We start from the raw sequence: 24661 nt of genomic DNA on the forward strand, positions 1-24661 counted from the left end.
ACATGAAATGCGTCAAAACCGGTTGAGTAGGAACTTCACTGTGGAACTATCACTCTCTTGTTACCTGTTAGATTGTGGAGATAAGAGGAGGAGCGTGTTGACATCTCGTCTGACCACTTCTAGTTTGATCTGAAGTTTGATTCATGTTCAAATTTAACTACATGCTTTTGTGTGACAGTATTCATCTTTAACACTATATTATGAGCTGAATTAACACGAAAACCCAAACAGTTAATAATGTGTTGTAGAAAGTGTTTCTCACAGTTTAGACATTTCCTGTTAATGCATTAAGTCTCAAGACTGAGTGTTTTTGGTTTTTTTATGCAGTCTGGTGACTTGACGAGAAGCACTTTACTGTAGTTATTTGACTGTATGTTTTTAAAAAGACATGTTTACCTTCAGTATGTTTTATTCCTTAATACTTGTGGTGGAAATGTTGAGGTGGAAACAGCTGGGGGAGGTAAGGCTGAATTTAAACATGAGGAACTGACACTTTTTACATGAAAACAAACACATGAATGTTTTGTATTCAATTTACTGCAACGAGTAAAGAGTTAACAATATGCTGTAGTGTTTATACACTCTCAAAACTGACCACTTTCTCCGGAAGCAGACTATGACACACGTGAATAGTTGATGCTTTCTTGTAAATTCAACATTAAAAACAAACATTCAGATGTTTGTTTCTTCGTAAAAAGAGTCAGTTTGTGGCCTCCTCGTGCGACTCATCTCTGTCGGATACATTTAAACACAAATAAAACTTAAGATCAAACTTGTTTCCATCAGGGGAAAAGTGGAGTGTTTCCCATCATGCACTGTGTTCTGTGGAGAGAAGAGAAACATGTGCAGCTTCTTTATGAAACTATGAAACTATGAAACTATGAAACAGAACAGAGTCAGAGAGTCACAGCAGAACAACTGTGAAGTGAATCAGGTAAAAAAAACAACAACAAAAAAAGCCTGCTGTGTCCTTTATACATACAGGGACACATACCAGGTCTGTACGCGGAGGCATGTCTTTTATGTGCATACACATACGATAACATCAACTCTAGTCAGGACTTGTATTTGTTGTTGCATGAAGTCCAGAACTATGTGAATCAGATCACAGATCTCGCTGTGAGTCAGATCTGTGGCTGTAAACAATGCATGGGTACATCTGGAATGTAAACATTGCAACTAGTGATGGGAACAGCAGCTCTAGAATCCGTTCATTAAAATGAAAAAATAACCTTTAACTTAAAATGGAAATGTGAATTTTCCTCAGCTCTGCTCTTTAAATGTGCAGTTCCTCCTGCATGTTGCAGGACTGATGGATGTACAGGTTCATGCTGACGGTCACTGTCCAACAGTAAAGTGTGTTAATGAAGCAATAACAAGAGACTCAGTGAGTATAATTGTTGAAAAAGACTCACTGACCTCAAGTGTCTTAGAATAAATACCGATCCATCATATGCGCCTCCAAAAAATAAAATCAGATACTGTAAATGTATTTCTTGTTTGCAGTGAAATAACAAGTATTTCTCATGATTGATGAATGAAATATGAACATTTCGATCAGGATTACTGGACACAGAACTCCGTCCAGAGACCTTCAGAGTGACAGGAGGTGGCACGTGGACCCGGAAATGAAGAATGAAGTGATCAGCCAATCAAAAGAAAAATTAATTGAGAACCAGCTGGATAACAGATTATCAGCTTTATAAACAAAAATATGAAACATTTGTTGGCTCCGGCTTCATTTCTTTCTGTTTCAGTCCTCTCATCTCTGCACTTCTGATGGCACAATGACCGATTTATATTAACAATTCTAGATGTGGCAGCAGCTGTTTAAACACTTTTATTGATCTATTATCTTTCTCAAATACAATATATGTGATGCTTTCTACCTTTAACACACTCATTAAAAGGGAATGGATGAAAAAACTATGGAACACATTTAAGTACAAATAATGTTTTTCTGATCTCCAAAATTGCTAAATAAATAAACAAATTAATTAATAAATAAATAATGAAATACACCTTGACAAAAGGGCTCTGAGGACACCTTACGCCCTACACGCGCATGCGCAGCTCTCTATCTGTGCGTCATAACCTGATCAGATCCAAATTGTGTCACGTTGAGTCTCAGAGATATATTATTGTGCAGCTTTAAGTGTACTTTGAGTGAATTATCCTTCATACTTTAAATAAACATTTAATCAGACGAAACTTGAATATACTTAATTATTTTCAAATAGTTTAGTCTGTCACGTGTCATGAAGTTGACTTTACTTTCACTTTCATCTCTGATTTTCTCTCACGGTGATGGCGCAGCAGAAAGTTCCGCCGGTGAGTAAACACCTCTAACAGAATCTAACAGAACCCATCTAGTCAGTGAAGTGGACCTGAATATATGCAGCGTGTCGGTACCAGTGCAGGTTCGGTTCAGGTGGTTGCTGTCAGTAACTTCACGCAGCGAGCAGCAGACAGAGTTTTGTTCGATGATTCCGCCATTTTAGACGATCTGCGCCTCAGAAGAAGCAGGAAGAAGAGTCAGAGTCAAAATCTATAAAAGTCGTTTATCTTCTGTTGAATAGAGCCTGAAAAGTTATTGATGTGAAATATTAATAAAGAGATTTCCACCTCTGATCTGCTGTCACTGACGGTACATTTAAAACTGACAGTGGTTGATGTATTTTATAAGTATTTAAGTTAAACAATATACTCGACAGTTACTCTGTTTCCCAGAATATAAACCAAACAGCACAGAAACATAATGATTCTAACACTGTAACACTTTACAGACTGTGAGATAATAATTTAATCAGTAATAATGAATCCATAGAAATCTGTCAATCAACATGCTGATCACTTTTCTTCATGAGGAACTGAACAACAACTCATCACTTACTTTATCTTCACTTCCTCTTTTTGTCCGTGTTGGGCAACTTACTTCCTAAATATAATGTATTATATATTACTAGATACTTTCATATTAAAGCAATATAGCCTATTACGATACAGTATTAATGTCTGCCTTACACCACATTTAGTTACTTTCACTTAATGTCCCATTAACCTCTATAGAGCAGTTAAACAGATGTTTCTAGATGAAGGACTGTCAGACAGGATCACAGTCTGATATGTTATGAGGGAGGAATAAATATTTTTAATTTCATTCTCGTCATATGAAACACAACAGATCTAAACCCTCTGTAACATATAGAATGAAACTAAAATCTCCTTTTCTGTGCCTGTATATTTAATAAACAGCAATAGAAGCTTCTCTTCTGTCTGTAACTCTGATTGTAACGTGTCATGTGACATAACCAGTTAGAACATACTGAAATATTAACTGTAGCACATTAAAATACTACGTGACCTCTTACAGAAATATTTAACTGTACACGTTAAGCCCAACACTGTTTGTTAGTCTGTTAAAATAATAACAAAATGTTTCTTTTGTATGATTACAACTGATACATTTCACAAAAAATATATATTCATCAACCTCTCGTGTGACATTTCAAGAGCGCATTTCTTATTGCTTATTTATTCTTGCTTCTCATCCCTTACCCTTAAGTAAAAGTTTCTATACTGAGTAGTTACTCCCCGATTATGACAATTTACTAATGAGTCAACAATACATTCCTTAATAACAAACCAGGGACACCAGGAAATCTGGTGCGCATCCTTTAATTTCAAACTTCGACTGCCACAGCTCAGCTCCTGCACTGGATCGACTGCCCTGACGTGGACGGTCTGGACAGAATCTGTCCCAAAGCTGTCCAACTTTTTTTTTTCTATTTGTATTAAAAAATGTACATATAATAAAGCAGACAACTGCAAATATCTGTTGTTACATTTCCAAGCTGTACAAGTTTGCAGCTGTGTTACTCAGGCATGACTTTTTATTGTGTGTGTCATTAAAGTAAATGATGACGTTTATGGTTGCTGATGAAGAGAACTGTTCACCTAAGGAGGGTTGAGTTGGGCTTATTTACATCTTCAAACTGGTTTGATATCAGGCCTCAGACTGGACCTGTAATACTAAATACAGCCACTAGATGTCTCACAACACTCAGCCTCTCCCAAAATGAACATGATGATGAATCAGAGTGTGGCAGCTCTCCAGGAAGCTAAAAGAAGGAAGGATCATTACGTAACTGAATGTGGTGTCAGCTGTGCTGAAGTCTGTGGATGATGTATGGAGGAGCACTTAATAACAACTTCTGATGAGTAAATGACTCCAGAGAATAATAAGAACACTTCAGAGAGCAAGTTTACCATCAACCATCAGTCACACGAGGTAGATGTGTTTGGTTTTCATGTACAGCTGTCACCACAGTCTGACCCCGAAGTTAGATTTGTTGAATTTTCCTTCTTCTAATGTTTAACATTTCACTCGCTGGATTGTCAGACTTTGACCCAAGCTTAACCAATAATGAATAAATGAACAGTATGTTTTTATCCATGTCTGATAATGATTTTGATGATGTTAACATATTACAGGACAGTCGGTGACTCAGAGCTCTTTGACTTCACCCTCAGAGTTCAGAGGACACAAAGCAGCAGCACTGACACAAGTAAGTGTTCAAAGATATTAACTCAACAAGTTCATCAGCCAAAGCCACTAAAGTCAAGAGGTCTATGGTCTGGAAAAGCTCATGAGATAACCTGTCTTGTGATCCGACACTACATTAATGTTGGCGAGTCATTAGTTAATTATGTCTAATTTATTGTAAAGGAACCTAAATTCTCTTTATTCTCCTTCAGCAGAACGAGTCTCTGATCTCTGCAGCACAGTGACATCATGGCGGCTGCAGGATCTGGTGAGTAGAAACACTTTTTCTCTCACTTTCTACACTTTCTCTGTCCTCAGACTGTAACCTGTTAAGAACTATCCTCTGATTTGTTGTCAATATGTGTCAGTATAAGTGTATTTGTCACTGGGTCTGAGTGAATTAAGTTGGCACACAGCATGAATGAAAGATTCTTTTTATTTATTACAGTTTTAAATTTGATTTCTTTGAGGGATGATGCAGCTGCTGCTCCAGATCTCTAGTAAACCATCTGAGCATTACCTCTGACAACTTTGATGTTTATAAAGTGGATCAGAACAAAATTAAAGAGGTTTTAGTGCAGAGTACTCAGGAACAATCTCCAAATGTGCCATTTTAACAGTTTGGCAGATTTTGGCCTCAGTCTGGGCCATTTAAAGTTTCTCAGCTACCAAACTATGTATTTCACTTATATGTTACCATAGGTGCTCATGAAGAAGCCAAATTGGGCTCCAATTGGCTGAACAGGTCAAGTCAGATCTGTGAGTCTTGAATCAAAGTGATCTGATCGGACAGCCTCATCATGAAACACTGAACTGACAGTCACACTGATTGATGATGTACTGTCCTTAATTGGTTGAACTTTGTGCTTTGCAGCTGCAGCGATGACGTTCAATGACATTCAACATTTTTTAATCAGAGTCAATCAATCAGAACTTAAACATGGTTAAAGTTCTGTGGCTTGTCAACACAGTGTGGTGTGCGCTGTGAATTGCGGTCATCTTTTATCTTTTCTACTACAAAAAGCTTAATTTTGCTCCCAAGCGTGGCAGTTGATTCCTTAGTTGCCGTTCGATTTAGAAATAAATGCTGTGAGTATATCATAATCTGAATAGACATTGCTTTCGACTTTTGCAGTTGTTAGTCTTAACTGTACGTGCTAAGCCACCTTATCATGGTGGAGGGGTTTGAGTACCCGAATGATCCTAGGAGCTATGTTGTTGGGGGCTTAATGCCCCTGGTAGGGTCACAGTTTGTCCATAACGAACACCATGTTCAAGAATAAGGGTGTCCATCAGTGCACGTGGCACCAGGACACCCTAGGCCGGAGGTCAATGATCGACTTTATGGTCGTGTCACCTGACCTCCGGCTAATGTCTTGGACACTCGGGTGAAGAGAGGGGCTGAGCTGTCAACTGATCACCACCTGGTGGTGAGTTGGATCCGCTGGCAGGGGAGGAAGCTGGACAGACTCGGCAGACCCAAATGTATTGTGAGGGTCTGCTGGGAACGTCTGGTGGAACCCTCTGTCAGGGTCTTCAGCTCCCACCTCCGGGAGAGCTTTGACCAGATCCCGAGGGAGGCTGGGGACGGTGAGTCCGAATGGACCATGTTCTCCACTTCCATTGTTGATGTGGCTGTTCGGAGCTGTGGCCATAAGATCTCCGGCGCCTGTCGTGGCGGCAATCCCCGAACACGGTGGCGGACTCCGGAAGTAAGGGATGCTGTCAAGCTGAAGAAGGAGTCCTATCGAGCCTGGTTGGCCCGGGGGACTCCTGAAGCAGCTGATGGGTACCGGCAGGCCAAGCGTGCTGTGGCACGGGCGGTCGCGGAAGCAAAAACTCGGGTCTGGGAAAAGTTCGGGAGGCCCTGGAGGAGGACTATCGGTCAGCCTCGAGGAAATTCTGGCAAACCATCCGGCGCCTCAGGAGGAGGAAGCAGGTCTCCACCAACACTGTTTACGGTGGGGGTGGGGAGCTGTTGACCTCGACTGGGGATATCGTCGAGTGGTGGAAGGAATACTTCAAGGATCTCCTCAATCCCACTGACATGTCTTCCATAGAGGAGGCAGGGGCTGGGGACTCAGAGGTGGATTCATTCATCACCCAAGCTGAAGTCACTGAGGTAGTCAGGAAGATCCTCAGTGGCAAAGCACCGGGGGTGGATGAGATCCGTCCTGAGTGCCTCAAGTCTCTGGATGTTGCAGCCCCGGATAAGCGGAAGAAAATGGATGGATAGTCTTGAATGTTACACTGTAAAAACAAACACTTAATTTTCACACCTTTCCTGCTAATATGGGCCAACTTTACTCAAAAAGTGGAGTAAGAGAGACAAACAGCTGGCTGAAATTAATGAGCTAGCAAGGTACAAGTTTGAACATCGTAGAAGTCTCTCACTCACACAGATCATTCAGTGGTTACACTGATCAGGGATCTGATAAGATCTTTACGACTTTTATTTAATCATATGCTTTGAAATCTGTGGAGCCACATTTCTCTCTTACAGCAGATAGAAGCTGTTTGTGTTTTCCCTCAGACGTCTCACTGACATAGTTGCAGTAAGTTACAGTGTGGGAGGAGTAAAAATTACTCTCTTAGAGTTCTGGATGTATTTGTTGTGCCTGCTTCAGTAATCAAGATTAAAAAGCCACAAAACACATTAAAACAAAGTGTTGTGGCGCTACTGGCTGCTGCCATGGCAAAGTAAAGCACCACACCACTGTTTGTGCCATGCGTGTTAACATGATATTCCTTTTCGGTCTAAAGGGAAAAGTAGGCTTCATCTGTGTTTTGTGTTTTGTGTTTTGTGATTCAGGTGCCCAGAGGCGCAGCAGGAGCCCTGAACGTGTCCGTCCCAACTGTGAGTCAAGTTGTGAGAACATATTATTAAAACATCAAATGCAGTTGTCAGGAACTTTGTGAAGGGAAACACCTGCTTGACAGGAGTGTAAGGTAGTAAAGAAGCACTATTGAGTATATCTATAATTTACCAACGTGTGTTGGATTTGACAGTCGAATGGGTTACCTAGGCTGTTGTATCTCAGAACAACATGCATTACCCAGCGATGATCACTGTCATCTGCAGATAAGATAAAAATACCAAAAATACAAAGGAAAATAAGTAAATATTCTTTTAATTGAATAGTTTAAACAGTTTTTTTATTTTGGATATTTTGTATGATAGACTGTAATGTTGTTGCAGTTTTTCCTGACTGGTTTGAAAATCATGACAGAGATGGATTTTTGCCTTTTTGAGGGTAAATATACCAAAATGCAAATGTAATAACTTCTTGGATCACAATTAAAAATCTCAAATCAAACTAAGATAGAAAACTGTGCAACTTAACACCAGTAAGGTCATGGTGTAATTATTCTGAGAGAGATGGTAAATGGCAGTTTTTAGAACAATTACACATTTGAATGATGCCATTGTTAGTGCCTCAGTCAAAGGAGAACGGATGAATTAATGTGTATATTTCTGTATCCTGTAGTTACAGGTGAACATCAACCACATGCAGCTGCTGAGGAACAGAGTCCAGCGTGTCTCAGGATCGTGCTGGTTGGGAAGGATGGCAGTGGAAAAAGCTCTTCAGGAAACACCATCATAGGAAGAAAGGTGTTTAAAGCTGAATTAAACCAACATTCAGTTACCAAACACTGTCAGAAAGAACTTGGTGAAGTGAACGGTCAGCCTGTGTTTGTGGTCGACACTCCCGGTCTGTTCGACACAACTCTGAGCCATGAAGAGATCAATAAGGAGATGGTGAAATGCATCAGTCTTCTTGCTCCAGGACCTCATGTGTTCCTGTTGGTCATGTCAATTGGCAGATTTACACAAGAGGAGAAGGAAACATTAAAACGTATCCAGGGAGCCTTTGGGAAGAATTCTGAAAGGTTCACCATCATTCTGCTTACTGGAGGAGATCTACTACAACGTGAGGAGCTGTCCATTGAAGAGTACATTGAAAAGAAATGTGATGATTCATTTAAGAATCTGATCCGTGACTGTGGAGGAAGATATCACGTGTTCAATAACCGGGATAAACACAACCGCAAGCAGGTCGATGAGCTGATAACCAAGATTAACACCATGGTGAAGACAAATGGAGGCAGCTGCTACACTAATATGATACAGAAAGAAATGGAGAGGATCCTGAAGGAGAAAGAAGAAGAGATGAAGAGAGAGAAGGAGGAGCTTCAAAGAAAACATGAGGAGGAAATGAATGAAATGAAAAGAAGACTAGAAGAACAGAGAGCACAAATTGAACAGGAGAGAAAGGTGAGAGAAAAACAACTTGAAGAGAAGGAGAAAAGCATCAAGGAAGAACGTGAGGAGAGAAAGAAAGAACAGGAAATCAGAGAAGAAGAGAAGAGGAAGAGAAAACAAGAGGAAGAAAGTCAGAAACAGAAGTGGGAACAGAGAGTTGAAGCTTTGGAGCAAAAAATAAAATCAGAGACAGAATCAAAGGAAAATATTTACAAAAAACTGGAGGAGAGCAGAGAAGAGATGAGAAAAGAACGAGAGAACTGGGAGAGAAAACAAATACAATTGTGGGAAAAACGAGATTGAGAAGATGAACAGAGACGACAGAAGGAACAAGAAAGACTGAGAAAGCTTCAAGAAGAATATGAACAAATAAGAGAAAGTGATGAAAAGAGGAGAAAAGAAGAGGATCAAATCAGAAGAGAACAAGAGGAAAAAGAGAAGAAAGAGATTGTGGAAAAAGAGCGATCAAGAATTGAAGAGGAGAGAAAAGTGAGAGAAAAACAACTTGAGGAAATAAAGGAAAATATTGAGAGGGAGCGTGAGGAGAGAAAGAAAGAACAATCAATGAGGGATGCAGCAGACAGGAAGAGAAAACAAGAGGAAAAAACTCAGAGACAGGAGTGGAAACAGAGAGTTGAAGCTTTGGAGCAAAAAATAAAATCAGAGGCAGAATCAAAGGAAAACATTTACAAAAAACTGGAGGAGAGCAGAGAAGAGATGAGAAAAGAGCGAGAGAACTGGGAGAGAAAACAAAAAGAATGGTGGAAAAAACGAAATGAAGAAGATGAACAGAGACGACAAGAGGAAAAAGAAAGACTGAAAAAGCTTCAAGAATATGAACGAGAGAGAAAAGATGATGAAAAGAAGAGAAAGGAAGAGGATCAAATCAGAAGAGAACAAAAGGAAAAAGAGAAGAAACACATTGTGGAGACCCACAAGAAGGAACTGGATAATCTGAAGTATGAAGAAGAAGCCAGAAAGAAAGCTGAAGAGTTGAATGAATTCCAAAAGAAGTACATCAAGGATATTGCAGACAAGGAGAAACGGCATGAGGAACAATACGACATCTTAAAGGCACTTTCAGCCCACAATGAAGAACGAATGAGGAAAAAACATTTCGATCAAATTTCTGCCCTGGTGAAATGTGTGGCTGAGAAGAGAGGGAATCTGGATGAAATCAGGGTTTTACTGAATAAACAACAAGAGGAAATGAGCAAGGAGGGAAATGAGGAGGAAAAGAAAAATCTGCTGCAAAAACATGAAAATGACATAAGTGTCTTACTACAGAAACTTTTGAATCAAATACATGAAAATGAAAAGAGAAAGGAAGCTGAGCGTCAAACCAGCTCATGGCAGTGTTCGATTTTATGAGGAGATTTGTTTCCATGTGAACATCACGACAACTCAGCAGGTTCAGTTTCCTTTTATCTCCTTTCATTCGGTTTCAGTAACTGAAACTTTTGATGGTAATACTTTGCTGTGGATTACACTGTTTTGTTTACCAGTGACACAGAAAATACGAACACTTCTTCTGTCTGTTGATTTTCATTGTCGAAAAAAGTGAAATCAGTGTAAACTTGTTTAAATGTGTCATTTTCAGCCGTCACAGTAACATTTAGTGTAACTTCGTCCGACCTTGTGAGTTTTCTACCATTAAGTTTTTGTAAACGAGCTTTGTGATTCTATACAATGTTAACCTGCAGGTAACCATAGCAACAGAACTGATGCTTCAGGCTCTGTTTGCAGTGAAGAATCATTTTACTTTTTTTGAATGTCAGATTTGTTAAAACACTCACACAGTTTTTGTACCAGACTGTGATCATGTCGATGGCAACAAAATTTGTACTTAAGTTTAACTAACTGTTTTAATTCAGTTGAAAAGATTTTACAACTGAAGCCAGTGGTGGGGCCAGATGAGGGCAGCTGGATCAGATGTGATCAACAGGTTCAAACTTGCTCGAGTCACACAAGACAGAAAAGTGAAAGAATTAACATTTATTCAACATCTGGCATCAGGCATCAAGTGAAGTCTTACCAGGAGCATCCTTTCTGGCTTGTAATATTTCAAGTTTATGCGTAAGAAATTTTCTCATGAGTTAATAACTGATTCATTGTTTTAGATTTCAACAAAATCATTTTTTCCTCTGCCTTGTTAAATAAAATGGTAAGAACTATATATTTAGACTGAAATCTCTTGCTGAAGGGGAACCACATGCTTATTTTTGTTTGTGTATCTGCTGACCTCTGGTTCCATGATGCATGTTATTCCTCATCTTCCTCCAGACTTGTGCAATTGCAATTTTTTTTTATTAATATGTACTATTATTTCATTTCCTTTTCTTTACACAGCAGATATTGTGTGAGTTCAGTGTGTCCTTTATGATAAGTTGTTTTTAGAAAATGAGAGGCCAGGAAGGCTCAAATAGTAAGTAAGAAAGTGTTGTAGACAGCGTTTCACAAAGTGTATACAGTTCCTTCTAAAACAAGTCTGAAAATTTAGTGTTTTTGTAAGGGAGTCTTCTCCAAAAAAGCAGCCTATCTGAGTTACTGTATTTTAAATATTGGACAGGTTTACAGTCAATTTGTTGTATTCTTAAATTAAATGAGGTGTAAATACTTGAATCACTGACAGCAGTGTGTTCAAACAGCTGCTGGGAGATAAGAAACACGTCAGACATAGAAATTTATACTCGAGAATCAGACACTTTTTACAAAGAAAGAAACATCTTAAAGTTTTGTATTCAATGCCGAATTAACAGGAAGGCAGCAAGGATTTAGAATTTGTTGTAGCCATTTTATACAGTGTTTAAGTTTCTCCTGATGATACAACAACTCTTAAAATCACATTATTTGTGAAGGGAGGCTGTGATGTTGACACTAAGTGATTTAACTTGAGTCCATGTGTTTCCCAGAGTGTCGGAATCAATAGTTTGTAGGACGAGTGCAGTGAAATGGACTTTGTTGAGTTTTGAGCTAAGTGTTCCAAACAATGTTCAAACCCCCTAAATGGTTTAGTTTAGTCTCCTGACTTTTATTTTGAAACTTCCTCTGGCACCAGTTCAGTAAAACACATAAAGAAATGTAAATGAGATATAAAACAGTTCCACAGTATGAAGCATCATGTTGAGACATGAAGATATCTGACATGCAGGACATCATTTGTCTGAACGGGCTCGACTCTAAACCACATGATGAAGAGTGAGTAGTGACACAAACAGGAAGAGACTTTTCAAACTAAAGTAACTCCAGTTATATTCCCTTTGTTCCCTCTAAATCTATGAGGAACACTGCCGACAGCTTATTGACTTATTGATGAAGTTTACTGATGCAGAAAATGGTCAACTACCTTTTAAAAATACATTCATATTTATAAAAACATGAAATATAGAGAATATCAAGCATTTATAAAATGACAGCTACATACAAGAAGCTTGTATGTTAACAGTGTTTTTCACATAAAATACATCAAAAGTTATAAATGTTTAACTCTTTTTAATCAGAAGCTACAAAAGAAGCTGACTTTAAAGTGGCACTATCACCTCGTACCGAGTGTCCACACACAATATTTGTTCTCTGCAACAACAAACAACAACAAATACAACAGAAGATTAAAACCACATGATACAGTTATTTTAGATGAGCTGCTGTCAGATTAACTTTACAAAATGCTGTGTGTTGTCTGTTCAGCACAGCTGCACACAGTGATCACAGAGAAGCTGTCAAAGTACAGATGGAGTTTTTCATGTTGTCGTCTGTTCTGTTGGTTTAGTTGATACAGATTTCTTTATTGAGCTGAAAGAAACAGAAAGGAAACAAGAAAGATTCAGGACGACGTCACGATCAACATGTTTCATCATATTTCCCTGTCCTCTCTCCCCTCCCCTCTCTTTCCTTCCTTCTTTCCCTCCCCCTCTCTCTTTCTCTCCTCCTTCACTCTCTCTGTTCTTATGATCAATAAAAGAATATGTGAGATTATTGGATTAATCTTGAAGGATTGATCACTGAATCGTTGATGGTTAATAGTCTTATTCCAGTATTTCTAACAGCTTCATGGTGAATGAAAGATATAAACTTTACCATGTTCAGCTTCTTGACGGCCTTTGACTGTGTCATAGAGACAAACATCATCTACAGAGAAATGAAAATAAAGACAAGGTGAGTTTAATCACTTCAACTGTAACAACTAATGAATCATGTGAGACCTCAGATTTGTTGGCTCATTTAAAATGTGTTATAAGCTCAATAAGACTGAGCTAAATTTAACCTAAACCCCCCGTGTGAGGCAGTGTACTTTTGGCAATCATTCATAAATGTGCAATATTATTTCAGGATTATTTGGCCAGTAACTTTACATGTAACCCCAGAAGTCTTCTACAGGAGTAGACGTTGATTTGTACTTACAAACAATTGCAGTGTGATGAGAATCGATTTATCAATCAAATTTATAACCCATTTGATTAACCTAAATCATTTAGGGGGGGGTTAACTGCCACTTTGAGACATTTGATATTGCCACTAATGATTCCAGTTGAAAGTGCTCTGTAGAAATTGTGAGAATTTCAGTTCAGCATTTAATCATCTCGTATTGAATGCATTGTAATCAAGCTGTCAGAATTTGATGACAATTTAAGTGTTCCTTGTGTTAATCATGGCATCACTGGCCCTGTGATACACAGAAGTTTATATCTGGGTGTTACTGCCTTGGATTTCAGCCTGAGTAGGAAGTAGAAGCAGAGATAGAGCCACAGTGAGCTACCAGCCCTGTGAAACAGAAGTGTCTGCCAAAGCCACAGTCAGCCACACTGATCGTTGTGCCTCTGTGAGGAGCCATTTATTTTTTCCCTGGTGCAGAGTGTAAAACCTGGCTGCCCTGAAGTCACTAGCAGGTTAAATCTCAGGGAGTTTAATGAAGAGATAGTCCGTACTTAAGGACAGGTGTGATGCACCACAGGCCAGTTGTTAAGATGTTTGCTTCTGATCTTCAACAGGCAAACCTGCCTTGCTGTTCGGAGCAAAACAACCCTAGAACAGGAGTTAGAACTCCTTAGAGCGCATAACTCTAGTCTCCGCCATGAAGTTGAAATGGCTAATAACAAAGCCATGCACTGCACTTGCATAAACACTACTTAATTGTGCCTCGTGTAATGCAGGCCCAACAGCGTGAAGCGTGATTTTTTGATCTTCTGATGGTGTGGTCACTTTGTGTCGAATCCAGTTTCTGTCAAGTGTTTCACAGTTTATATTGTTACATGTACTGCCCCTTTAGAAACCTTGAATTTGGATGTTAGACATTTTCAAGGATCTCAGACTTTTGGACCCCACTGTACAAGTACATAAGATTAGATTTATAACATTAGTTTAACTGCTTACCGTGGTGAAGAGCAGAGTAATGATCATTCTTGTGGTCCACACGATCTGTGTTGGCGCTCTCAGACTGGACTGGTCTACAACACATATCAGATACAGAACATTTAAACAGGAACATAAAAATGTGTTGATGTTACGTTCAACATGAGATGAGAGAGTGTTGCACCTACCTGACGAAGCATGAATCTGTGAAAGAGACACTTGTTGTTAGATGGTTGTTATACTGCTTTTCTCTCTCATGAGGTCAGAGTATGTGTGTGTATTTGAATAATTAAAGAACATGTAATAACTGAAGAAGAAGTTCTCACCCTTGGACGCTCGGTAGCAAAACAAAACGATCAGAGGAATAAAAAGAACGATTCCACAAACCAGCCCAACAACCAACAGTACAGGAAATGAAGAGCTGTCAGGCCTGGACACCGCTGGAATAAATAGGAAAACCTTATACAACCAAATTTCTCCTCAATACACAACAGGATGTTTGAAATAATAATAACTCAAAGAAAGAGTAAATGTGATGAAATCATACCCTGTACAGTGATGTTGACTGCGTTGCTGAACTCTCCTGATTCAGACTCACACCAGTACACTGCATCACTGGTCCAGTCAGTCTTTATGTTGCATGTTGATCCAGTCATTATTCCCCACCAGGAGGAGCAGGCTGACGAGTCTCTGTCCTCAGTTGAAAACCTCTTCACTCTCCACTCAGTAGAGTTTCCCTCACAGCTCAGTGAGACAGAGTCAGAGGTGAAGTGTTGAGCTCTGTCAGGACTCACTGTGAGAGATGCTGATGAGTTAAAATCTGAAAAACACCATGTGATAAGAGGTCAAACAGAGCACAGAGATCTTTAGATAGAAAATACCTCCATTCAAATAGTCCTTAGCTTTGTTTTAATTCTAAAAAAAAAAAAAAAGTTCAGTGTTTTGGTCAAATTCTGATTTCTACTTTGACCTCTTGCTACAATTTGGAGCACATTTTAAAGTGACGGACAGCCAAGTGACTACAGAGCTGAAGTATCCAGACTAAAAGTATTTTTTGTAAATGAGAGCAGAGTGTTAGCCAAGATATCACATCTGTCTTTTTTTTTGTTATGTTGAAAAGTGAGGACAGAAGGAAACAAGTAATTTCCACCCAGTCGAATGGAAAGTATGATGTTTAGCTTGACGCTAGCGACAGAGACAAGATAATAAGACCACAGTGAATTAATTCACTTTTTCCAAGATACTGTTTGTTTGTCGCCATTTAGAAACAAGATGAACAGAGCTGATATAACATCTGTTTCTTAAGAGAGAGAAACAAACTGACCTGCAGACCAGGCATACTTAATGCCACTGTAATAAGTGGAAAACACTGGATCTCCTCTTCCAGCTCCACACCTATATCCTGCTGTGTGTGTCTGTCCATGAACAATGTAGGAATCCTGTTCAGTCCCACTGCTGCTGCCAGGTAGCTGCTCATAGCTGTAGTAGATATTTGATGGATGAGGAACAACCTTATACCAGTAGAACTTCCATCCTGCAGATGGATCTTTAACTCTGCAGTTCAGAGTCACTGAGGCTCCAGCACTCAGCCATGATGGAGACACAGTGAGGACAGGAAGGAGTCCTGTTGGAAAATGATTTTATAAATGAAAACATGTATTGATAGTGGATCAGAAACATTCTGCACCATCAGTACATACTGAAGATGTACTTTAAACATATATATGAACAAAAAACAACCTATTAATGAGCTGTATGATCTTCACTTTGAAAGAAATGTGATGTGACTTACCGTCTGATACTGTCAGTTTGATGGGATCACTCCAACCTGTTGAAGAATGCTGCGTATGTTTCTTTCTGCCCTTACACCTGTAGTCTCCACTGTGGGATTCAGTCACAGATGTAATACTGTGTTCATTCTGACGTGGAGGTTTTTCTGAGCTGGTTGTTCTCCATTCATACTCCCAATCAGTGTCTCCTCCATCTGTGATCTCACATCTGAGAGTGATCCTCTCTCCTCTGTATACTTCAGACCAGTTTGGCTGCAGAGTCACAACAGCCTTGTTTGGACCTGTTAATGTTCAAGAATTCATTCAGAAAGGAAACAAAAATGAAGAAAAGTTAAATCTACATCAAACATTCAATGTTTTTCAGTCAGTTAATACAACATATATCTTTATTCTGTTTCCATAAGAAAAGTCAAACTCACTGATTTTGTAGATAGTGACTGGATCACTGAACTCTGTGTAGTAAACTGGCTCTCCTCTTCCTCCTCTGCACCAGTAGACTCCTCCCTCTGAGACTCTGATTGGTCCAGCTGAGAGTTGAGAGGTCAGAGGTTCAGAGGTTTTCTCTCCTCTGTACCAGAAGTATTTCCAATCAGATGATGATGGCTTCACAGAGCAGGTCAGGGTCACACTGCCCCCTACAGGAATGTCTCTGTCATCAGCCCTCAGTTCAGCCTTTGGTCTGTTTGCTGTTTGATTTAGAACAAAGACACAAACAAGGAAATTAATGTCACTGTGATTAAGTCCAGTTTATATAGTGCATCACACACAGGTCAGTAAATCAATATTAACACTGAACTATTTCATAAATACTGCAGACATCCATCCATCCATCCATCCATTTTCTTCTGCTTATCTGGGGCTGGGTCGCGGGGGCAGCTGCCTGAGCAGCGACACCCAGACTTCCCTCACCCCGGACACTTCCCCTAGCTCCTCCGGGAGGATCCCAAGGCGTTCCAAGGCCAGCCGAGCGACATAGTCACTCCAGCGTGTCCTGGGTCTTCCTCGGGGTCTCCTCCCAGTGGGGCATGCCGGGAACACCTCCCGAGGAAGGCGTCCAGGGGGCATCCGATATAGATCCCCGAGCCACCTCAGCTGCCTCCTCTCGATGTGGAGGAGCAGCGGCTCTACTCCGAGCTCCTACCGGGTGACAGAGCTCCTCACCCTATCTCTAAGGGAGCGCCCCACCACCCTGCGGAGGAAACTCATTTCGGCCGCTTGTATCTGGGATCTTATTCTTTCGGTCATGACCCAAAGTTCATGACCATAGGTGAGGGTAGGAACGTAGATTGACCGGTAAATTGAGAGACAGACCGATACAACGACCGCATTACTGCAGCTACTGCACCGATCCGCCTGTCAATCTCACGCTCCATTCTTCCCTCACTCGTGAACAAGACCCCAAGATACTTGAACTCCTCCACTTGAGGCAAGAACTCTCCCCCAACCTGGAGGGAGCAAGCCACCTTTTTCCGGTTGAGAACCATGGCCTCAGACTGGGAGGTGCTGATTCTCATCCCAGCTACTTCGCACTCGGCTGCAAGCCACCCCAGAACATGCTGGAGGTCCTGGCCCGAGGGAGCCAACAAGACAACATCGCCCGCAAAAAGCAGAGATGAAATCCAGTGGCTCCCGAACCAGACCCCCTCCGGCCCCTGACTGCGCCTAGAAATTCTGTCCATAAAAATGATGAACAGAACTGGTGACAAAGGGCAGCCCTGCTGGAGTCCAACATGCACCGGGAACAGGTCTGACTTACTGCCAGCAATGCGAACCAGACTCCTGCTCCGGTATTACAGGGACCGTACAGCCCTTAGCAGAGGACCTCCGACCCCGTACTCCCGGAGCACCTCCCACAGAATGCCGCGAGGGACACGGTCGAATGCCCTCTCCATGTCCACAAAACACATGTGGACTGGTTGGGCAAACACCCATGAACCCTCGAGCACCCTGCGGAGGGTATAGAGCTGGTCCAGTGTTCCACAGCCAGGGCGAAAACCGCATTGTTCCTCCTGAATCTGAGGTTCGACTATCGGCTGAATTCTCCTCTCCAGTACCCTGGAGTAGACTTTCCCAGGGAGGCTGAGGAGTGTGATCCCCCGATAGTTGGAACACACCCTCCGGTCCCCCTTTTTAAATAGAGGGACCACCACCCCGGTCTGCCAGTCCAGAGGCACTGTCCCTGACTGCCACGCAATGCTGCAGAGACGTGTCAGCCAAGACAGCCCCACAACATCCAGAGACTTGAGGCACTCAGGGCGGATTTCATCCACCCTCGGTGCTTTGCCACCGAGGAGCGTCCCAACTACCTCAGTGACTTCGGCTTGGGTGATGGATGAATCCACCTCTGAGTCCCCAGCCCCTGCCTCCTCTATGGAAGGTGTGTCGGTGGCATTGAGGAGATCCTTGAAGTATTCCTTCCACCGCCCAACGATATCCCCAGTCGAGGTCAACAGCTCCCCACCCCCACCATAAACATTGTTGGTGGTGACCAGCTTCCCCCTCCTGAGGCGCCGGATGGTTTGCCAGAATTTCCTCGAGGCTGACCGGTAGTTCTCCTCCATGGCCTCCCCGAACTTTTCCCAGACCCGAGTTTTTGCTTCCGCGACCGCCTGTGCCACAGCACGTTTGGCCTGCCGGTACCCATCACCCATCATATCCGGTTCGGGGATTGCCACCACGACAGGCACCGGACACCTTACGGCCACAGCTCCGAACAGCCGCGTCAACAATGGATGTGGAGAACATTCGGACTGGTCAAAGCTCTCCCGGAGGTGGGAGTTGAAGACCTCCCTGACGGAGGGTTCCGCCAGACGTTCCCAGCAGACCCTCACAATACGTTTGGGTCTGCCGAGTCTGTCCAGCTTCCTCCCCTGCCAGCGGATCCAACTCACCACCAGGTGGTGATCAGTTGACAGCTCAGCCCCTCTCTTCACCCGAGTGTCCAAGACATACGGCCGGAGGTCAGATGACACGACCACAAAGTCTATCATTGACCTCCAGCCTGGGGCGTCCTGGTGCCACGTGCACTGATGGACACCCTTATGCTTGAACATGGTGTTCGTTATGGACAAACTGTGACTAGCACAGAAGTCCAATAACAAAACACTACTCGGGTTCAGATCGGGGAGGCCGTTCCTCCCAATCACACCCCTCCAGGTAAAACTGTCGCTGCCTATGTGAGCATTGAAGTCCCCCAATAGAACGACAGAGTCCCCCGTTGGATCACTCTCCAGTACCCCTCCCAGGGCCTCCAAGAAGACCGGGTACTCTACACTGCTGTTCAGCCCATAAGCCGAAACAACAGTGAGAGACCTACCCCCGGCCCGAAGGTGCAGGGAAACGATCCTCTCGTTCACCGGGGAAAACTCCAACACATGGCGGCTGAGCTGAGGAGCTATAAGCAAGCCCACACCAGCTCGCCGCCTCTCACCGCAGGCAACTCCAGAGTGGAAGAGAGTCCAGCCTCTCTCAAGGAGTTGGGTTCCAGAGCCCAGACTGTGCGTGGAGGTGAGCCTGACTATCTCTAGCTCGTACCGCTCAACCTCCCGCACTAGCTCAGGCTCTTTCCCCCCCAGTGAGGTGACATTCCATGTCCCCATGGCCAGAGTCACCGTCCAGGGATCGGGTCGTCGGGGCCCAGGCCCACGGCCGCCACCCAAATCACTTAGCCCCGGCCCCTTCTGAACCCTCCTGGGGGTGGTGAACCTACTGGAGGGCGGGCCCACGTCGCTCTTTCGGGCTGAACCCGGGCGGGTCCCGCGGGCTAAGACCCGGCCACCAGGCTCTCGCCTGCGAGCCCCAACCCCAGGCCTGGCTCCCGGGTGGGGCCCCGGTAACGCCATTCCGGGCGACGTGAACGTCCTTGTTATTCCACTTATCATCGGGGGGCGTTGGAACCGCTCTTAGTCTGACCCGTCACCTAGGACTTGTTTGCCTTGGGAGACCCTACCAGGGGCATTAAGCCCCAGACAACATAGCTCCTAGGATCATTCAGGTACTCAAATCCCTCCACCACGATAAGGTGGCGGTTCAGTGGAGGAGTACTGCAGACATATTAGTTTAAACTTGGTCAAGAACCTTTCTTACATGTCATGTCTCTCTTTTCTGGTTTTCTTCATTTAATTTTTAAGTTTCACTACTGAATGCTCCATTTGTGAATGCAAAACTTTGTTTAAGGCGAAACTTTTGCCAAAATGCAACCAAAGATGTTTTGTGAATGTACATGAGTCAAATCTGCGTGTAAAAGCATAATTACGATGAAAGAGGCACTTTTAGGATTTACCGTTGTTTTATGATCAAACTCATTTTCAATGGCAGTGCTACAGGCACTTTTAAAATAGCATCAAAATCGCAATTTTTAAAACAGTAAGAAGGCTTGACACAACATGAAACTTTGCTCGTAGTATCACCAGGGTCTCTACACATGAACACCAGCGTTGAGAACATTGTTTGTGTACAAAGAGTTTACTAAAAAGAACGTGACTGAACGAGAATGAGAATGACTTTAATGTTGTGGCTGATAAAGATGGTAATACATAAATAATAACTTTATATACTTCTGAGTTGTTTAATGAAGAATAATATATCATAACTTGGTAATTGATTATAGAGTCCTGAAGCCACGCCCCTTCCGGTGGACCCAATGGGACCTTATTTCATAAAAACTTTGTATCTTAATGAATAAAGAGAGACAAATTACTTATTGATCTGTTTAAACTGTGTCATTAATCATACAGATGATGTTGGTCAGCTTATCATCAATCTAATGAAACATCAGATGGTGAAAATACGTCATTATAAAGACGACACAGTGTCAGTAGTGACGTCGTCTCCTAACAAACATTCTAGAGCTGCCCATGTATATCAGAACTGATCATAAAATCAGAGTGTATGAACAGTGTGAATCCGCCTGTGTAGGCACAGACCATGCGTCCTCAAATAGCAGAAAACAGACTGCACTTTGATTCAGACCAGTATTTTGTTGGTCTAAGTCTCTTTCTGCTGCCTCGAGACAGGTCAGTGTCTCCCCAGAGTCTGATGCCCTGCACACTGTGGTGAAGGGTCAGAATCCCTGCAGTTTGCACAGTGGGAAGGCTGTTTGGAGAAGCAACAGCACACAACACGATACAATGAATGGCTACTCACCCACTGTGAGACAGAAGAGGGTCACAGTTATCAAGAGGGGAGCCGTCCTGACTGACATCTTTCCCTGGGCCAACCTGAAGTGGAAAACAGAACATGAATGCATCATTACTTAAGTTATTCACAGGCACAGCCGGCCCGAGGCGTAAGCGAACTAAGCGGCTGCTTGGGGCCCCAAGCTTGGCCGCTTAGTTCACAAGAAAAATAAATGGCAGCATTTGAGTCATGCATATAAAGTAGACACCTCGCATGCATAGGCAAAGCAAGGATGGATTACTGAATGAGCCTGAATCAGCCAAGAGGTCAAAGGGCCCAAGTGAAGCCCAAGTTGTTGCATTAACTCACTACCTCAAGAAGTAAAAAAAGCAAAAGGCTATAGATTTGGGTACTGCCCTTCTCCAGCTGGCCATCCCAAAAAGGCACCAGAATACAGGAAATCACATCTACCAAATTCAGAATTTTCTGGGGGAGGACCCCCCTTCCCCCATTTGAACCCACTTTCTTACAAATGAGGTAGGGGGGGGTCCTTACACATCTGTGCCCAGGGGGGACAGTAGTTCATAACCCGTCACTGTATTCATACAATTTATCATAGTGTGACATTTGAGTCAATAATTGTCAAGCACAGGTGACTCCACGGTGGTGGGAGGGGGGCCCCAAATCAAATTCTGCCCCTGAGAGACTTTCAACATGCAGAAGGGAAAGTGTCAAGAATTCAACCTGAAATATAAAACACCTCCTCATGCTTCTGAACAGATGCACGATCTCTCCAAAGTCCTCAGAGTGACAACAACACTGTGTGTATCTGCAGATGTTGATGAGCTGGTCCACGTAATGTTGAAAAAAAAAACAACCTTTATTCCACAGGTGTTACTCAGTTATCCATAAAACTGCCCTTCTCGTAAAAAAAAAAACAAAAACAATACAGGACAGGACACGGTAGGAAAACCATGTGTCTGCACTGCCAGTCTGAGGTCCACTGCTACACTCAGGTCAGTTAACCCAAAGTTATAGTACAAAATGTACATTTAAATAACACAGAGGAAAAAAAACTCTACTGGAACTGATCTGGAAGCTGCAAATCTCCTCTGAGTCAGTCGAGGGTAAACTCACCACATCACCGACTTGTTAGTTTCACTTTAAGTGTCGCTCCTCAGTGATCGGACTGTAAACATGAAGCGGAGCCTCTTTACGCCTCATCTCTTGTCCAAAAGACTAAACTTTACACACCAACACGCCCTCTTTCATTCCTTCACATGGAACTCCTCAGTCACTGCGCACTCTTTGGCAGGAAGACTGAACATGTGGGAGGAGACGGAGGATCACGTGACAAACAATACAAGCAACATGACTCCAACTTTAACTTTTCAACTTGTTTTGACAAACTTTATCAAATTGTTGCAGGAAGTGAGCGGCTGCGTGTGTGTGCGTGCGTGAAACTCACGGACTTGTTCCACGCAATGAAGTAAATTTATTAGTAACGGAAACGTCACCAGACTCCCTTAACAATCGCGTCATTTTAAGAGTTGTCGCATCCTGAGGAGAAACTTTTCAAACTTTGTGAAATGGCTACAACAAATTATAAATAAATGGTGCCTTCCTGTAAATTCGGCATTAAATAGGAACCATTCAGATGTTTCGATCTTTGGAAAAAGTGTCAGTTCTTTGTGGTTGAAGTGCATCTTTTCTGCTTCTGTGTCTGAAGTGGTTCATACCTCCCAGCAGCTGTTTCAGCTGATTTCAACATTAACACCAAATGCATTAAAGAATGTAACACTGATCACTGAACATATCCAGTAAACACGAACAGGCTGATTTTGGAGAAAAAAGACTCACCAGACTCCATTAAAAAAACACCCAATTTAAGACTTGTTGAGTTAGAAGTAACTGTAAACATGCCATGAAGCGCTGTCTATAACACGCTCTTAACTATCTAGGCCAAGTTGTTAATTCGGCAAACATTATACATGAAGACTTTCCTTTCTCTGTGTAGAAAACTTATTTGATTATTCTGGTGAAATGACGTCATTGTGAACTACTTCCTGCACTGTGGGCAGATGTTACACATGTTCACGTGAACCTGGGCTGCTTTTACACGGTTAGAATTATTTCTTCTTTGCTTTTACAGAAACAGTTAAATGTTGTGCAGAGCCTCAGGTGAAGACAGATGTTGGCTGAGGACCTTATTATAACAGCTGTATGCTCCCCCTGCTGGAGCCCGCTGGTAACTACTACTGTTGATGTTAAACTGGTATTTTGATCATAAAACTTGAGAAAACACAAACACACTGTACTCTAACTGCTGCAACTGACACTGATCACCATGACCATTAACTATTGTGTAGCAACAAAATGCTCATATATCAGAATATGAATAATAATACGTATGAGGTCATAAAATGTAAATCCTTGATGTGACTTGCTGATAATACCCAGAACCCAGAAGAAACACTTGTCACTTGGCCTGACGGTGTGTTGAGGTGTGCAGACTAGTGGAGAACTATTATCATCCAGGAGAGTAATATCTAAGTTTTTCAGACCAGTGTTCATTGACTGTGACAGTAAGTCCTGACAGTGCAGCACTGAGCTGTACAGGGAGTCGTCTTCTTCTTAAAGGATGGTAACACAGTGTACCAGTGTGAGGTTACCAGGTAGCAATGATAAGGACGTGTGATTGAAGTTAATACAGAGACAGGTTAATGAAACGTCTTAAGCTTTATTATAAATTAACACTATCAGGCGGATGAGTCAGTCAGTCAGTGGACTTGATAGACCCCAGTCACTGTGCAGGTGAAGTAAAAGCTTCTTCCACAGATCACCACAGGGGGCGCCAACCCACACTACCTGATACGACACAGTGCATGTGCTCCTTCTGACCTCTGAGACGAGGGCGGCTGTAGTTGAGTCCCAGGACGCCAAGTCAAGTTACCTGAGAGCCTCATTCTCATAAAGTTGTAGTACTCTCTAAGTAGTAGTGATCTGATTTTAAACTTTTCATGTTCTTTGACTCTTTTGCAGCTGAAAATGTCGCCCTGCTCTACTCGACTCAACTTCTACTGCAAGAGGAAAAAACACTTATGAGGTGTGAATGATGTCACTGTTTAATTCTGTCACATCTATAAGTGTGAAACTTAACTGGAAACATATTTCAGTCATGCTGGCTTCAAATGTTCTTCTCACTCTAATACACGCTGCAGTTTATTTTAGCATTTTGTTCATCATATTTTATTTTCCCTCATAATGATCCTATTTGATATCTGGAGTCACTGTAGTAACATGAGGCAAAAACAAAGTCATCTCAGTTTACAGATATCTTTACTGCATCTCATCAGTCTGCAGCTCACAGGACAGGTCACGTCTTACAGATTAAAAGTTGTTTAATTCTGTAATTGAATAAAAAAACACTACTGTAATAAGATGAATCCAATGATTTTATGTTTGTTGGATGTGAGATAATGACGAGGAAGAAACCTTTATGAGGGAGATGAGCTCTTAATTTATTCACAGTGGACAGGAAATGTAAATATGTCAAAGTGTGCTGTGGTCTGAACCACTGCAGTATTTTGAGCT

The 24661-nt window shown here is 42.1% G+C and overlaps 2 protein-coding genes across 4 annotated transcripts; one reads left to right on the forward strand and one right to left on the reverse strand.

Annotated features, from left to right (window-relative positions):
- Positions 1-2116: 2116 nt before the first annotated feature.
- Positions 2117-9544, forward strand: LOC119027040 (GTPase IMAP family member 4-like). Its single transcript, XM_037111856.1, has 5 exons — positions 2117-2331; positions 4495-4568; positions 4759-4814; positions 7359-7403; positions 8035-9544. The coding sequence occupies exons 3-5, from the start codon at positions 4796-4798 to the stop codon at positions 9111-9113; spliced, it is 1143 nt and encodes a 380-aa protein (XP_036967751.1). The 5' UTR covers positions 2117-2331; positions 4495-4568; positions 4759-4795; the 3' UTR covers positions 9114-9544.
- Positions 9545-11328: 1784 nt separating this feature from the next.
- On the reverse strand, positions 11329-22800 carry LOC119027003 (putative killer cell immunoglobulin-like receptor-like protein KIR3DX1). 3 transcript variants are annotated; one of them, XM_037111784.1, is made up of 11 exons: positions 22205-22800; positions 21095-21168; positions 16369-16635; positions 15952-16233; positions 15484-15783; positions 14707-14979; positions 14486-14599; positions 14348-14363; positions 14181-14254; positions 12888-12938; positions 11329-12602 (listed from the first exon to the last, which is right to left on the reverse strand). In XM_037111784.1, the coding sequence occupies exons 1-11, from the start codon at positions 22207-22209 to the stop codon at positions 12595-12597; spliced, it is 1464 nt and encodes a 487-aa protein (XP_036967679.1). In that variant the 5' UTR covers positions 22210-22800; the 3' UTR covers positions 11329-12594. The 3 variants fall into 3 exon arrangements, with proteins under 3 accessions (XP_036967679.1, XP_036967678.1, XP_036967680.1); XM_037111783.1 differs by lacking the exon at positions 22205-22800 and adding an exon at positions 21828-21952; XM_037111785.1 differs by lacking the exon at positions 22205-22800 and adding an exon at positions 21828-21947 and having other exon boundaries at positions 15952-16230.
- Positions 22801-24661: the final 1861 nt, after the last annotated feature.

The sequence above is a fragment of the Acanthopagrus latus genome, chromosome 10, assembly GCF_904848185.1.
Source record: "Acanthopagrus latus isolate v.2019 chromosome 10, fAcaLat1.1, whole genome shotgun sequence".
NCBI classification, from domain to species: domain Eukaryota; kingdom Metazoa; phylum Chordata; class Actinopteri; order Spariformes; family Sparidae; genus Acanthopagrus; species Acanthopagrus latus.

Bases quoted from the DNA above. Each gene is read 5' to 3' on its own strand.
- LOC119027040 (XM_037111856.1), top strand. The intron at 7,404-8,034 runs GTGAGTCAAGTT...TGTATCCTGTAG, and splicing joins TGAACGTGTCCGTCCCAACT to TTACAGGTGAACATCAACCA.
- LOC119027003 (XM_037111783.1), bottom strand. The intron at 14,980-15,483 runs GTCAGTTTGTTT...GGTGTTTTTCAG, and splicing joins TAAGTATGCCTGGTCTGCAG to ATTTTAACTCATCAGCATCT. The intron at 14,600-14,706 runs GTATGATTTCAT...TATTTATTCCAG, and splicing joins AGTCAACATCACTGTACAGG to CGGTGTCCAGGCCTGACAGC.